This window comes from Pteropus vampyrus, unplaced genomic scaffold, assembly GCF_000151845.1.
Source record: "Pteropus vampyrus isolate Shadow unplaced genomic scaffold, Pvam_2.0 Scaffold2, whole genome shotgun sequence".
NCBI classification, from domain to species: Eukaryota; Metazoa; Chordata; class Mammalia; order Chiroptera; family Pteropodidae; genus Pteropus; species Pteropus vampyrus.
The window spans coordinates 22,510,303-22,526,530 of record NW_011888783.1 but is presented as its reverse complement, the minus strand read 5'-3'; the positions used below and the strand labels follow the sequence as shown (position 1 = coordinate 22,526,530).

Here is a 16,228-nt window from a genome sequence, read left to right as displayed (position 1 = left end):
GTAGACAGTCTGGTCGATGAAGCGTGACACTGTGAATAATCCTGCTTTTGCCAGCTGGGCTTTTCCCACCTGCTACCACAGATGAGCCACACACCAGTGTTTTCATCAACCTGTTTGCAATGTCTCTCATCTCGTCATTTGAATTTCGTGAAGCAACCAGAAGAAACATCAAAATTGCTTTCCATTCTGAGTCAAAGTAAAGAAGAATAAGCTTTTTTATGCAACTTAATGCTGACACTGGTTTTTCTTGAGCACAAGCCCATTGCTGACTGAAGCATGCAGCCCTACCTTATCAAAGTGGTTGGAATAGAACGCTATCATAGTTTCTTAGTTCTCTGTGCTTGCTGGAAGAATTTGATGAGGAGGTAAAATACATTATTTTGTTCTTTGACAAATCGTAAAGAGATGTTCTCCATGCCGTGTTGTAATGCAAGCTGTTTAACATTCTATGCCTCCTTGGTGTATGCCACATCAGCAAGGCAGAAGGGTCTGTGTTAACAACCCTTGCAGGTATGGTTACTCATACTTTAATCACTTGCAAAACTAGCAAAGAAGCAATGCAAAGGATAAACTGTTCACTCTCTTAGGTAAGAGTGAACAGAGGGCTCTAGATACCTCCCTCTTTTTCTGAGAGTACTACGTAAGGCTCCTGGTTAGGCATTCTCCATGGAGTCAAGACCGACCAAGTCAAATGACCGGGAACTCAAAGCTCACCAGCCTTTCTTTCATTGAGCCAGAGAAAAGACAGCATCTCACTAAAAAGACCTCTCCTTTACCATATAAGGAAATTCTCACCATGCCATAATTACTTTCTTTTAAAATTTATTTCTTTTTGTATCAGTGTCAGACCGAGCCTGCCCTTAACCTATTAACCACTGCTTGCCCTCTCACCCTTTTTTCGATTGCTTGATAAACTCATTATTCACCCTAATGACCTTATATATTTTATTTACTGCGTTTCATCTGATTGGTAAAGGACAGGAATATTCATGTGTGGTATTTTCAGTTGATAGGTGACATTTCTTATGTAGATGTTTTTATTGATTTCACATTCATTCTGCTTTCCACTAGGAGTCAAGAGGACAAATTAGTATTGTGAGAGGAAATGCAGGGTGCCCAATTAAATTTAAATTTCACATAAACAAATAATAAGTAAAAATATATCCCAAATGGTATTTTTTAAATCTAAAATTCAAATTTAACTGGGTGTCCTATATTTTTATCTGCTAAATCTGGCAACTCTAAAGTGATCCTTCTGCAAATTAGATAACTTGCTCCAAAGAATCGGGGGATTGATGCTATTCTTAATGTATATTTTCTGTGGTCATTTCTTTGCAATACATAGCAAAGCATTAGGAAATAGGGACAGAATGTAAGAAGAAAAAAAGATTAAACATTAGATGAATGTAAATGGAATAGTAAGGCTGTGAAATATTCAGGCTGTTAAAAGAGTGATATAAACAAGATTCCGGCAAATACCCAAAGTTTACCTTCAGCCGTTCTTTCAAAGGCCTTAAAAATGTATATTTTTATCTAACTTCTTGATTTGGCATTCATAGTCAAGCTCTCTCACTTATCTTCACTCTACATTCTTCTGGCTTTCAGTATTTTTTTCCAGAAAAACATTAGATAAAATAATTATAACCATAGAGTATCTAGTGTAGTTTATCGGTATTTTTTTGAGGAAAAAGAGGGAAACATTTATACTTTTTTTACTATTTTTTCATTAAACGTGCTCATGAGAGACTTAAAGAGAAGCTCCTGAGCAATGGTTATACCTAATATAAATATGAAATAAATACTATATGTTAATCAAGAACAACAGATATCTCAAATCACAAGATGTTTATTAGAGTTTTAAAATAAAGTAGTTCTTAATTAAATTTGAAAATAGAAAAGGCATGTGGGTGCAGAAAAGAGAAAGGTGTCCAAGTAAAGAAATCATGTGCTACACAAATAAATGAAAAAATAAAATAAACTAGTGTTAGACAAGGAGAGAATATTGGCTTCAAAATGCAACTGAACATATTGAAGCCTCAGTGAGATTCTCTGGAGTGGTACCTAACTGGGTGACTCCTTGTCTACTGGCCATGTTAATTGAGTGATCAAAGGGCTGACATCTGACCCAAGATGGGCTAAAACATTGCTCATCCTTTGGAACATTAAACTTGAACTGCAAGACATAGAGCAGTTGCTGGGGTTAAACCTGGTAACAGTAGCACATTAGAGAAAAGATCAAGGAATTTCTACAGACATTCTGCATTTCGGCAAGGGCATCCTGCATTTCCTCAGTTTTAGATTTTAGCTCTCTTAGCCTGTATGAAGTAGCTCAGTATTTTTCCAGCAGATGTCTTTGTGCTTAAGTTAGCTAGAACTGGCTTTTGGATTGCTTGCAAGCAAAAAAAAAAAATATATATATATGATGTTTTGAGGTCAATTTCATCTCTCATTTTGATTCTTATTTAATCATATAGACAAGATATTTTGTTAGGAGAGAGAGAGTGGTGAACGAGAGGAACATGATTTCTGCTTCATGGAACTTTCAGTTAAGCGGAGAAAACAGACACTGATAAAGTAATTAAAGTATGAAATGTAATGGTTTCATTTATTTATCAAACATATTTATTAAGCAACTGTTGTATGTAAGGCACTGTTCTAGACCCCTGGAACATCAGTAAAGAAAACAAAGACCTCTGCCCTTACGTCTTTTAGCAGGGGATGAAAACAAGTAATAAACATAGAAATACATAAACAAATAATATGTATTTAGAAGGTGGTAAGTACAATGGGAAAAGAAATTTTAAAAATGTATCAAAAGGAACAGTATATCGAAAGGCCTAGAGGCCAGAGAGAAATGGCAGATTGGAGAAACTGAAAGATTATTGGAGCTGAAATATTGACAACAAGGCTAGTGGCTCAAAATGAAGAGGAAGAGTTAGTCAAAACAGATTGTTAAGGACTTTATAAGCATTTTGAGGACTTTGAACTATATCCTAAAGAAACCCAAAGCTACTTAAGAATTTTAAACTATAGATTGACACGATCAGATTTGCACTTTAAATTTATTGTGCTGCCTGCAACCTAGAAAACACATTAAAGGCAAATGGTAGTGATGGAAGAGAATAATTAGGAGGCTTTTGTCCTAGTCCAAGTGAGAAATGGTGATGCCCTTAATAGCATGTGTTTCACAAATTAGAAAACGGTAGTCATATTAAAATGGCTGTTATCTAGGCTTAGATTTTCAGTGCCTCATATTTAGAATAAATTGACACCTATCCATATTTATCTTCTGCCTACGTTCTTGTATTCTTTTTTCTCTGGTGAGATAGTATAGATGATGTAGGAGAAAACCACATGATCTGTTTATCACTCCACTATTAGGCCTAGATCAAGGGTAACATACTAGTAAGCAGTGGGTTATTTGGCCCTCATGATTTTTTACGATATCTTGTTACATTCACACACATATTTTTAAAGGTGGTAAAACTAGACAGATGTTATGCTTGGTTGCTGCACAAGCAATTTAGTACTTAACCAGTTTCATGGGTATATGTTAAGATTATACCCCCTGTAATTATTTCTATTTTTAATTTCCAGCATAGATACTAATCCTACCCTAAGTGGTCCTGGGTCTAGCTCAGGCCCTTTTAGTCCCAAAGATGCATACAGAAATGACATCCAGTCTTTAACTCCATTGCTTCAAGTCTTGCCATTTCCAAATGTAATAACAAAGGGAAAAAGAGACTTAATTTTCTTATCATCCATCCAAAAATTTCCCTTCTCATTCTTGAAGAAGTGAGAAAGGAAGAGAAGAGTACCAAGTACCACTTTTTGCCATTTTGGAACATGGTTCCCTGTGGCCCAATTGAATGTCCTTGATTCTTGAGAAATCTGCCTTGCCTAAGGAAGCTGGGGTAGATGGGATGGGGAAGTGGAGCTTAAGGACATGGCTTTTAACTGTGCCCATTGCAGTGTTTTATAATAGAAGTGTACTTTTTAAACATAGGTTTCCATCTTGTATTACTTTGTCTTGGAGTTTCTCCCTCATGAATTACTTTGCATCTTGTTTGAAATGAAGCATTTTAAAATTTATATCCTGTCCTACTTTCATTTCAAGAACTTACTTAAAATATCTTTTTTTCTCTTCGTCCTGCTCAGCTATGCATGAACATTTTATGCATTTCACACTCTTTCAGATGGATAAAATAATGTGCTGATCTGAATAGTGGTAAAATCAGTCGGAATAGATTTTATTCTGAAAAGAGTGGACAAGGCAATATCTTCTTACTGCTATCAGTTATCTCCATTGTTAATGTAAGTCATGGAAAAGACATGGATTAGTAAAACAAGGCAGTAGAACATGAACCTTGGAGTGTTCTCTTGAGCCCAGCATAGTGGATGTTTGTTCCTCAAGGTTAGGTAACATGTTCTACTCCCTTTTGTATCCCCTACTCCACCCAGAGTCAAACAGATACATACCAGTTACTCAACACATGGTTAGATGAGTGGAGTAAGTTGACGTTAATGACATTAATGTGATACCTCATATTGTACTTCATTGTGCTAGACATTACACCAAGGATGGCCAAGGAAGAAATTTTGACTAGGAATGGAGTGCTGGGTTATGTGACTCAGGGCTGGTGTGTGAACATACCCAAGAAATGTGAAGTCCAGGGAGAAGCTGCTGGAGAGCAGACTAAAATTAGACAAATCTCCGATTTGAGATGTGCATCAAGATCACCTGGAGGGCTCCTTGAAGCACAGAGTTCTAGGCCCTACTCCTTGGGAATTTCTGATTCAGAGGATCTGGAGTGAGGCCTGAGAATTTGCTTTTCTAACAGTTTCCCTCCCAGATGATACTGAGGCTGCTAATCCAAGTAACCCGCTTCAAAAACTACTGACTTAGACCTTGGAGATCTGGTCCAGCTGAGGGGCTCTGGGGAGGATGCTTGCTCTGTGATCTGTGAAGAGAAGAGGTGATATCAGAGATTTCTGAAGGCAGTACCTAGATAATGTAATTATCATTATCAGAATGGACATCACAATAAGTTTAAGGGTCTTGCTTGCTCCTGATCAACAGGACTGATAGCTACACTCTGACAGTAAAAAAGGAGAGAATGGCTTCAAGAACTCAAATGAGAGTTCAAATGAACTGAAAAATGAGATGGAAGATGGAATGCATGGAATCGACTTAGTAATACTTTCAGCTAAGTTAACCTAATTTAGCAGTGTAAAACCATGTACATATACCTAAGCTAATTGAGATTAAATATATATATATGGTATGTGTATATATATATGATATATATACACACACATATATACACCATATATATATAATGTGTATGTGTGTGTGTGTGTGTGTGTATATATATATATGGTATTCCTGAAAATATCCTTACACTGCATGGAAAGTTTATGCTCTTTGCTGATTGTACATATGTCAAGGAAAATGGGGAAGGTGGAGAACCCACGAAGAAGGGGAAGCCCATTTATCTTAAAGAAAGGATTTAGGAGAAACCATTCCCACTCCCCACCCCTCATCCTTCCCACTCAGTTAGTGCTGCCTTCCAGGTGAATAGCCTTAGGAAGTTTCGGAAATAGTGGCAATAGCTTCAGCAACCAGGTATCATGGGGATACAATTCACCTTATTGCAATATTGAAATGGAAACTACCTAAAATTTAGAACTGATTTCATATGCTTCGCTGTGCTCAGCTAATTAGGTTTCTTGCATTTTAAAACTTGACTATGAAGTTTTTGCATACTTAAGTGATTCTTCTAGATGCATTTTATATAAGGCAGTAATCATTTAGGACTTAGGGGGATACTGGTATTTATTTTTGTTACAGAATTTCGTGGGCTCAGGTGGATTTTCTCAATTTGCCAACAAAAAGGAATTACATTACAAAGAGGCATTACATTACAATGAACTGTTTCAAAAAAATTGATACATTTTGATAACCAAATGGTCAATGCTCATATTTAATTTAATTTTTGTTAATTTGTTTTCTTAAGAAAACCTGCTAAGTGATTCTTTCAAGGAAAGCTCAGCTCATGTATAAAAAGCCACATAAAAATGACTCTGGAGACCTTGGCTACGCATCCAGCGGTCAAATATTTCAATGCTTCGTTGCTCCTGTTCCTGTTACAGGTACATGTGACAGCGCTGCAGCTATGAGTGGAATTTTAAAGAGGAAGTTTGAAGAAGTTGACGGCTCCTCACCCTGCTCTTCTGTGCGGGAATCAGATGATGAAGTTTCCAGCAGTGAAAGTGCTGACAGTGGGGACAGTGTCAATCCATCCACTTCTAATCATTTTCCCCGTGAGTACAGAAACCATACTTGAAACTGATTGTCTAGTTCTACAGTGAAAATAATTCTATCATCTTGGTCATTTTTAAACCTTCATTACTAGTAACATATATATTTACAATTGATCTTTAAAAAAATCATGATTAAGTAAAATGAGATACGTTGGAGGTATCAGTGGATTCCTTTATTTAAATAGCTTTTGGTGGTGGATTATTTGGTTGTATTAAGCAACTAATTCAATGAAAAAGTGACATTTTTATTATTATTTTTTGAACAAAGCATCCTATTCTGGGAGTAGATGGGAAAAGACAAGTACAGGCGCAAAATAATTTATCTTTTCATAGCTGAAATGTATTTGGGAGTCAAAGGTCTAGGTTAGGATGAGAAAGAGCTTAGCCAGCCATGCATTAAGAGATGAAAAGCAGCAAAACTCTTCCAAGTGTGTAAGTGCATGCAGTTCATCCCGTTTTTTCCCCCTCATCCACAAGAATAATATTCGAAGCCTGCAAAGAAGAAAAAATAAATGGTTTCTCTTTAATTCCTTTTTCTGCCACTGTAACATCATCTCTTCTTGTCAAGCAAGGTATAGTGAGGTTTGAAGGAATGATGAGAAAAATTAAGGTAATACATTCTAGAAGCTAAAGGAAACTTGCTAGTAATAGCTAAATAATATTCTTGAATTTATGTTTCCAACAGGAAGATTTTAATATATCATTATATATCATGACAGAAAATTAGTCTGTTTCTTTTATTTTTCAATTATGTCACTGATTATATTAATATATAATTATACAATATAGAATTTATTTGGGGAATGTGATAACCCAGAAAACCAAAAGAATTAACCATATTTTTAAGAGATAATAAGGAACTCATTAAGGCTATTGAACTTGAAACAAATATACTAAAATCAATAGCATTCCTGTAAGTAAGCAAAACTAATAGAAAATATAATGAAAGGGCAATTATAGCTATTATAGCAGAAAAAATATCATAAAATATTTAGGGACAAAGTTATTATGTGATGTAGGTGATCTACAAATACATATCATGATATATATCATGATACATGTATCATGATAATATGAAATGAGCTCGTGTTTTTGATTTAAAAGAAGAAATATCTTTATCAATTTTGTCTTAATAGTAATAATGCTAATAACAGTGATATCATCTAACAGGGTTTTATGAAGATTAACAGAGCAAGTGAGATAATACACAAGAAAGAACTTTATAAAATGTCAAATATGAAGCACATGTTATATTAAAAATTATGATCTTAGCTAACATTTATTGGATACATATAACACTCCAATAGCTTTATATACATTATCCTTATTCTTTTTTTTTTTTTTAAACATTATCCCTATTCTTTACAGCAATCCTGGAAGTGTACCACTCCCTCCAATTTACAGAGAAAATAATTGAGTCTCAGAGAGGTTAAGCATCTTTCCCCAGATCTCACAGGAGTTGGGAGTCTGGAGATATCTATATATATCTATATAGATATATAGAGATATATAGGTATATTTATAAATATATATTTATAAATATATAGATATAGCTATATATTCATAAATATATAGATATACCTATATATTTATCTATATTTATAAATATTTATAAATATATCTATATGTCTTTATATATTTTTTTTTACAGTTTAGTTATCAGTGTCATCCAAAAACGAAAGTTTGAGTCACTAGGAAGAGATGTAGAAGCTTGTACTGCTGAGGGCTAGATGTGCATTCACTTGAAAGTCAAGAATATCTGAGGGTGAATTAAAATAAAGGGCAGGGGAGGATTATTCTCAGCATACCACTCAGCCTTCTTCATTATGTCCAGTCGGGCACTGATAGTTGTCTTGGGTTGTTATTAGTAGAGGCTATCTTCAGCCCCACACTTGACAAGGCTAACTTTTGCCATACAAAAGCACTGGCCTTTGCTGTGCTATCTATAGATAGATAGATAGATAGATAGATAGATAGATAGATAGATAGATAGATAGATAGATATCCCTCTCCATAGTCTTCAACTTTTCCATTATCTCCATCTGCCCCTTAATTATGTAATATTGGACATACTTTAAAACAATATTCATTGTGAGTTATAAAAGAATGCTTGCATTAGTGAAGACACAGGTTATATTTCTGGATATAACGATATAATAAAACTATTAAGGCTTTTCACATTAATTTATAAATTTAAGAGTTTAATCTTAATAAAATTCTCAACTGGATTTTCTGAAAAGGTGATAGAATGATAAAAATCTATTTGGAAAAATATGCTAATGAGAATAAAGGGATATTTTTAAAAAGAAGCCATAAATGTTGAAAAGTCATTCCAGATATCAGATCATAGAAGAAACTTACATAATTCAACTTTTTTCGTATTGGCTAGATCTAGGAAAATATAGGATATCTCAAAATACTATATATAAGAATTTTATATATATATATATATATATATATATATATATATATATATAAACAATAGAATATTATAGAACAGTGGGAAACGGAAGGAGTATTTAATAAATAGTTGTGGTATTAGAGTTTGCAAAGTAAGTAATTTAGATACACATCTCAGAGCATATGCCAAAAACCTTCCAGATGGATTAAATAGATAAATATTTTTTAAAAAATCAAATCATGGGGGAAGTTGCATATTTGTCAGACATTTGGTAGGATCATTAAATGAGCTTTGAAGCAACAGAAAAAAGTCACATTGCAGTATACTTTAATATAAAAATATTAAACTTATCTACAGAACAAAAAAACTTACCACAAAGCCCAAAGTAAAACAACCTATAGAGGATAGGTTGCTGAGAATGTGGTACAGGGTTATTTTCTAGATAGAGTATAAAAAACACGTATACATTTTTTAGATAAATACTAACACACAACCTCAAGGATAATCCACATTATGGAAAATATGATTAGCAAATATTTTAAGTATTTAACAACAATGGTAATAACAATGCAGATTAAAACAATGCTCATGAAATTTCATTAGTATAAAATCATGGAAATTTCATCTCCATGAAATTAGTGCTCCTCTCTCTAAAAAGAATGCTAATATCTAAGTGATGGTGAAAATCACAGTACAAATCATAGATACATACATTGCTCTTGATGGTAGTGAATTTTACAAAGCACTCTAGAAATATAAGAACCATAAAGGTTCTTATCTGAAGCGGGAAACAGCAGAAACAAGGGAAAAAAACGCATAAATGAAAATGCTGGTGCTTGATAGTAGCACCAAAAAACAGGTTCGGGGTGGGGAAGAAGAAGGTTACATGTCTAAGAGTGAGGAAATGATCCGCAAATTTATGGTAACTTATACAATCAATTTTCATGAAAATTATGAAGACTTTATGGCAATGTGTAAATGCTTATGAGATAATGTTAAGAAAAGCAGAACATAAAGTTTTACCTATAATGTTAGGGAAAGTCTATGTATGCATAGGACAAGGAATGGTAAGATGCCCTACAAACTGAAAGCTATTTGATTTGTTGAGGTATTAGAATGATGGATGAATTTTCATATTAATCTTTATTTCTGTTAATATTTTAGGTATCCCACAACAACTAAGTTTTAAATTTTAACTAAAATAACTTTAGTTTAGATTGCGTGTATGTATACAAACAGCAAATTGAAATGGCATGATCAGCTAAATCATGCAGTGCGTTAGCTAACTCATAAAGACTTTTTCGAGTTATGTCCAACAGATATTATTTGTCCTATTGAATAAAATAGACATGTTTCATGATGTACAAGAAGTTATTGAAATGTTTTAGCTCATTTGTTATCAGTGGTAGTTGGCAATGGTTAGTTTACTAAATTGCTGATTTAACTTTGTATTGAATGAAATCTGGCAGATTCATGATTTTTAAGGATAATTATATGATTGACTTAATAAAAAGTGCTCTTTTTATTTAACAGTCTGCTTAGTTCACCATATTCATATTATGGAGAGGAAGGAAAAGTGTGAGAGGAAAAAACAAAGAATCAAAAGACAAAAATTCCACCTAGAATAATTACTAAATAAAAGATCTGAGTATGTTAACCAATGTGAGAGGTTAACTGGTTTCTTGTTTCTAGAAATGTATTTCAGATTATTTGCTAGTCTAAAAATTGATGCAAAAAATTTTAGGAAATGTTTTATTTATTTTTTCATCTAGGCTTAAAATATGTACTTTTCTGCAGCGGTTTTATCTGCATGTGAATTTATGGACATAAACTTTTGGAAATAATATTGATAAATTTTATTTAATACATTTTTCTACTTTTCAAAATGAAAAAAAATCTTTTCTTAGAGTAAGGAAGAATTTTTGATAACTATCAAATTTGTGTAGCATTAGGAAATCAAATTTAATTTTATGTTAAAAATTTTAAAAATATGGTTATTTAAATCTCATGGAGCTCATTTTTCAAATTTAAAATATCTCATATATTTAGTGCTTTATAAGCACTAACATATTGCATAACATAACATTTTGTTATCATTACAAGTATAGGAATTAATAAGATTGTTTGGTACATGTCAGCAGCTGAGGTAATAGAATTCAATGCTATCCTAAGCTTTCTATAAAGATATTCAATAGATAGCACATCAAATTATGGTAATAAAAGTTTCAAAATATAAGTCAGTAAAGGCGTATGCCTTTTTCCTTGGACTTCTGAGTCTTGCTAGGTGACTAGCATACTTAATAGTGACCAACCAAGGTCATATCTCGTATTTCTCTTGAGATAGAAGCAGCTTGATTCTGTATTACTGAGGAACACTTTGTTCATCAATTCCCTGTGGCTCTACAGCCAATCTGCCGGTACCTGAGCGCTGTCAAAAGGAGAGCTACGGAGAAGCTAGAGAGGACTGATTTTTTTCTGTCCTCTCAAGGTTCTTGGCACTTCACATGAATAATAAAAAGCTGTGTGATGAAATATCCTCCCAAAAGGAAAGCATTATTTTTCCTGAAATAATGTTTCTACAAATAAATGTATAGTATTTAGGAAGTGAAAATATCAAGAGGTAAAAGGATAGATATTCTAAATTGCACATGGAAGCAGGTAGTGATGTCTTATATAGGGATAAGATTTTCTAATTTATGAAACAGTTTCGCATTCTTGAGTCCATTTGGTATCCAAAAATTGTTATGTATTAGGAACCATTGTTGTATCCATTTTATAAAAGAAGATATTAATATTCAGATGAATTCATAATATAGCCAAGAGCTGAGATTATAACCTATGTTTTCCTTCCTCTCTCCCTCCTTTTCTTACTTCCCTCTCTTTTCCTCTGAATATGCAGGGCATAAAGATGCTCCATATTCACATTATGGAGCACCCAAGTCAGAGTCTTCCATCGATGTTATTTCCTTCTCACTGACTGCACATTTCATAATGGATTTGGAATAAGTAATCAATAGAAAACAGTCTTTGACTGAAACATTACTATATTGGAAATATGACTGAAATATATCTATTCTCTACCAAGTGGTTAAGATGCCTTGAAGATTTTAATTCAACTTTGACATAGATATACTATGTTATATACAGGATAACATAGGCTCCATGCTAGGTGCTTTCAAACAGGTCAAATGATAGACTACAAGTAATAAATACAAATTGGAGATCATATTTACCCAGCGTTATGGTATTAATTTGATAATTTACTATAGCAAAGACAAATGTAGCAATCTACCCCTGAATCGGTGATTTTTTTGAACAATAGAGGGGAGTGTCAGGCAGAAACTGAACACAGTTTTTATTTTTCAGAAAAAGTCTTTGAGTAGAACTACATGACACTCAAAAGCTCCATTCTACTCTGTGATAATATGATTCTAACAAGGATTCGGGTAGCATCTTAAGTTAGAGCTGAATCCAAGTGGGAAAAAATAAACACGGTCAAAGTAGCAAAGCTACTCATAAATTAAGAGGTTTCCAGATGCTCTACATACCCTTATGTTGGAAAAGAACCAATTAACCAGGCCTTGTCAGATCAGACCTAGAACCAGCTGCAGATCTGCTATACTAGGTCATGTATCTAAACACCACACATGGACCAGTTGAACTATTAAGTGTTCAGTTTAGTTCGCTAGAGATTAGGGAGTTAAGTAGTTGGAATAATTATGAGTGAAAGAAGATAGATATGAGCTAGTGGTCCTTTCAGAAAATATTCGTATGAATTTATTAGTAGCTTAGTAAAGCCCATTGACAAAGGAATTTTTTCGGATCATTTCATCTGAGAGCCCCAATGAATCAGAAAGTTAACCATTGCTGGCTACTTCTTTGACCTTACTTAGACCATCCTTCAGGCTAAAATGTTTTCTCTGCCTCACAATTTCTGTGAAGTTCTATACCTATTACAAGGTTTATATCAAATATTTCTCTATGAAAAATTTACCAAGTCTCTCATTCTACTCATCCTCTTTGTCATCTCCTAGTACTTCACCAACATTCAAAAACTTTGGCAATAATTTTTTATCTCCTTTTTATCTCAGTGTTCTCCATCAAATGATGTCAGTAGCCATATATATGATGGCTCATTGAACCATTAGTCTCATATTTCCTTGACTACCTCTATTTATTCCATTCATGATCTTTACCTCCACTTGACTTAGCAGCTTGTTTCCACAGCTTCGTCCAGAATATTTTCATGAACTAGAACAGCTCTACAACTCCTCCAAAATATCAAATTTTATTATTCCAAACTCAGACCACACCTCTTTTCCTTCCACTTTCTACCCCACCCACCTACTTTTTTACCTCATCGTCTTGTTTTCCCCAGCATATCACCCACCTCTTGTCTTTATATATTTTTCCACCCTTCACCATTTGCTCTATTATTTCAGTCTTTTTTTTTTTTTTTTAATTTGAAGGCCAGGACTGTTGATCATTTTCGTCCAAAATCCTTCACTCCATATTCCCTTTTCATTCAAAATACCTGAAAACTTTAAGAAGTTTTGGAGAAAATGACAAAACTGTATTTTCAAACCCAGTTGCTCATTTTTGCCACATAACCATCCTACTAGGTGCCCACAGTCTATTCTCTCTTCCATTTTAAAGTACTGAGCGTTTATCAGACTCCTCAAGTCACTCTGGCTCCTACCTCATCCACAGCACATTTTCTTGCCTTCTCATCACCGTGAACCCTGCCATCAGATTTGTCCTTCTCTACATGTCCTTACCTTCTATCTTTAAGCAAGGCACTCAAAATGAGTTTTGAAGGAATCAGTGTAAGTTCATCAAAGGCAGGAACTAGGTCATTGTATCTGTAGCATCTAGTAAGCACTTAATAAATATTTGTATAAGAGGGTAAATGACTGGACACACTTATTAAGCACTTACTATTTGCCTTTTATTATACTAGTACTAGGAGCTGGAAATATAAAATTGAGATATGATCCACTTTCTGTAGAAACTCTCAGTCTAACAGCACTTTAGCATTTAACAATGTTTTACATTGTTATTTGCACATATACCTTATCTTTTTTAAAGATTTATGGAGCTTAAGCATGTGTTCTTCTCAGTACTTAGACTGGTGCTGGTTCCATTACTGTTAGCTACTTGTAAATAACATGTAACTATGTAAAGTTGTCTTTTTTTTAGTACGACTAAACCATATAAGTGAAAAAATGCATTTATTGTAGGACTTCATAATGGCATGAATATTAGTGGAAATAAATACCAATTTACAAGCTAACTCTGTAATTTAGGATTGTGATATTTCAGGATTCTGATTTAGCGGTTATTATATCCGAATACATGTAGTGGTGAACTGTGTTTTAAATAGAGCCCTACTGTAATTATGTATTCCTAACATATACCTTTCAGGTTTCACTTGTTTATATATAGCTTTCCCAGGCACAAACATCACTGTTTAATTTGATGCTGTGCAACTATTTATGCATTAGCTGTATAGCACACTTGAGGGAATCCAAGTCATTTTCACCTTCACCATCCTTTGAATCAGCTAGGAAAAAGGCATCATCAAGTCAGATCACTAACATTAGATCAGTACAGTTCATTTAGTTGTCATTTGGTTTGGTTTAGGTTCAAGATCAGGACCTCAAATTTAGCCTTAATAAATGGGAACTTATTAGATTTAGCTCTTTATTTCAGCCTACTGAGATATTTTTTAAAAATTATTTTTGCCTTCTTACTTACTCTTTCTTCCACAGTCATGTGTTATATAAACATGTCTCAAGTCTCTCCACTTCTCTCCTTTTTTGTTGTGCCACCCAGTACATAATGTACATCTCTTTCCTGGACTGATGCAGGAGCCATTCATCTGTTCTCTCTGCTTCTTTTCTCCAGGGCCTCAGCCTCTTGTCCGTGCAGAAGTGTATCGTAACAAATCGCTTTCCTATTTAAATCCTTAAGTTGGTTTCAGTTGTACTCGAAACCATGGCCTCCCGAACTCCATACAGCCCTATACGATTAAGCCTCTCCTCTCCTACCTTCCCTCCATCTCCAAACTGCAGCCACACTGACCTTAACTCAATTCTTTAAATGTAACAAACCTTTCTTGCCCTAAGATCTTGCCTGGAACGGTCTTTTCTCATGACAATTAAGTATGGGCAGTAAGTGCATATTGTGGCTGGAGGTTTGAAATACGTTATAAGTTTTCACAAGTTTTATATACTTTCATTTGAAATGAAATCTCACTATCCCCATTCCATTATTTTCTTTCCCTTCATAGTACATACCACAATTTGCAACTATTTTATAGTATATTTGTTCATTTTTGTGAATCTAGTTCTTAATAGGGAATGGCAGAATATCCTTGTAGCATGTTAAAACTTCCAGGCCAAATTTGGTCATTAAGTAGAACTAATTTAATATATTCATTCAGAGCCTTCATCTTGTTCACAATGATAGTCAAGTGACATTGTCAAATGTTTTCCTTAAATCCTTTCACACAAATTCATTACCTACGTCCTAAAATGTAGAGAGCTGTATCTTCCTCAGTATTAGGCTCTAAGCTGTTACACAGTGACATTTAGAAAATCATCATTGGAAATTGCTTCTCGTGCTTATCAAATACAATATACAGTAAGTCCCATGTAACCTTTTTTTTTACTCCCTAAGGTGTTAAAATAGAATGTTGTTTCTTTAGTTGATTGTCAGCAAACTAGTTGCCTGTGTTTGGGAGCCATTGTGAAGGAATAACATGTAGGTTTGCTATGATTTTTCTTTCCCTAGTGCATCTGCTGAATTTGTGAGAATGAGACTTTAATACAAATTCCTTCAGTTTGTTATAATTGAAAAAGCCACAGTCAAGGAGCCAGAAAATTCTGTATCTAGTTTTAGTTCTGTTACAAATAGCTCTGATCGTGGTTAAATCCTTTAACTTGTTTCTTCATTTGGAAAATGTGAGAGTAGATTGATTTCCAAGATATTATAATTTGCATAAGATTCAGGTAATCTTTCTTCCCTCCAAATATAATATGCCTCTGATATAGTCCTTTTTTCTTAAGTTATTTATAGTATCATATTTGATGATGTCTTTGTGTTTTCAGTGTTCATGCTTGTGTACCATTAGCGTACCTGTATATAAATTCCAATAGAATATTCCATTTAGCGCTTTTAGCTTGTAGATTCAACAACGAAAACAGAAAGGAAATCATGTGAATTATTTTAATTAATTTCATTTAGGGATGTATTGATTAAACAGATAATGCACTCAAAGTATAGTACATAATAATTGTAAAAAAAGACAGTTTAATATGTAAGACAGTAAAAATAAGTAATGATTGGAGTAAGGAGTTGTGTATGTTGGTCTGTTGACAGTGAAATACTGGAGAAATAAATAAAACATTCATTTAACTAATGATTTTTAAAAATTATTTTCAAAGTTGTCTTTAGCTGAAATGTATAAGTGAGAAGAAGTGAGCACTCTGAAACATCTTA

General features: G+C 33.8%; 1 protein-coding gene across 1 annotated transcript in view; it reads left to right on the top strand.

Annotated features, from left to right (window-relative positions):
- Positions 1-16,228, top strand: part of CSRNP3 (cysteine and serine rich nuclear protein 3) — an 80,297-nt gene that overhangs the window by 10,629 nt on the left and 53,440 nt on the right. The window contains exon 2 of the mRNA XM_011358271.1: positions 6,154-6,324. Within this exon, the coding sequence (XP_011356573.1) occupies positions 6,177-6,324 (148 nt within the window). The 5' untranslated portion in view covers positions 6,154-6,176. The remainder of the gene's footprint in view (positions 1-6,153; positions 6,325-16,228) is intronic.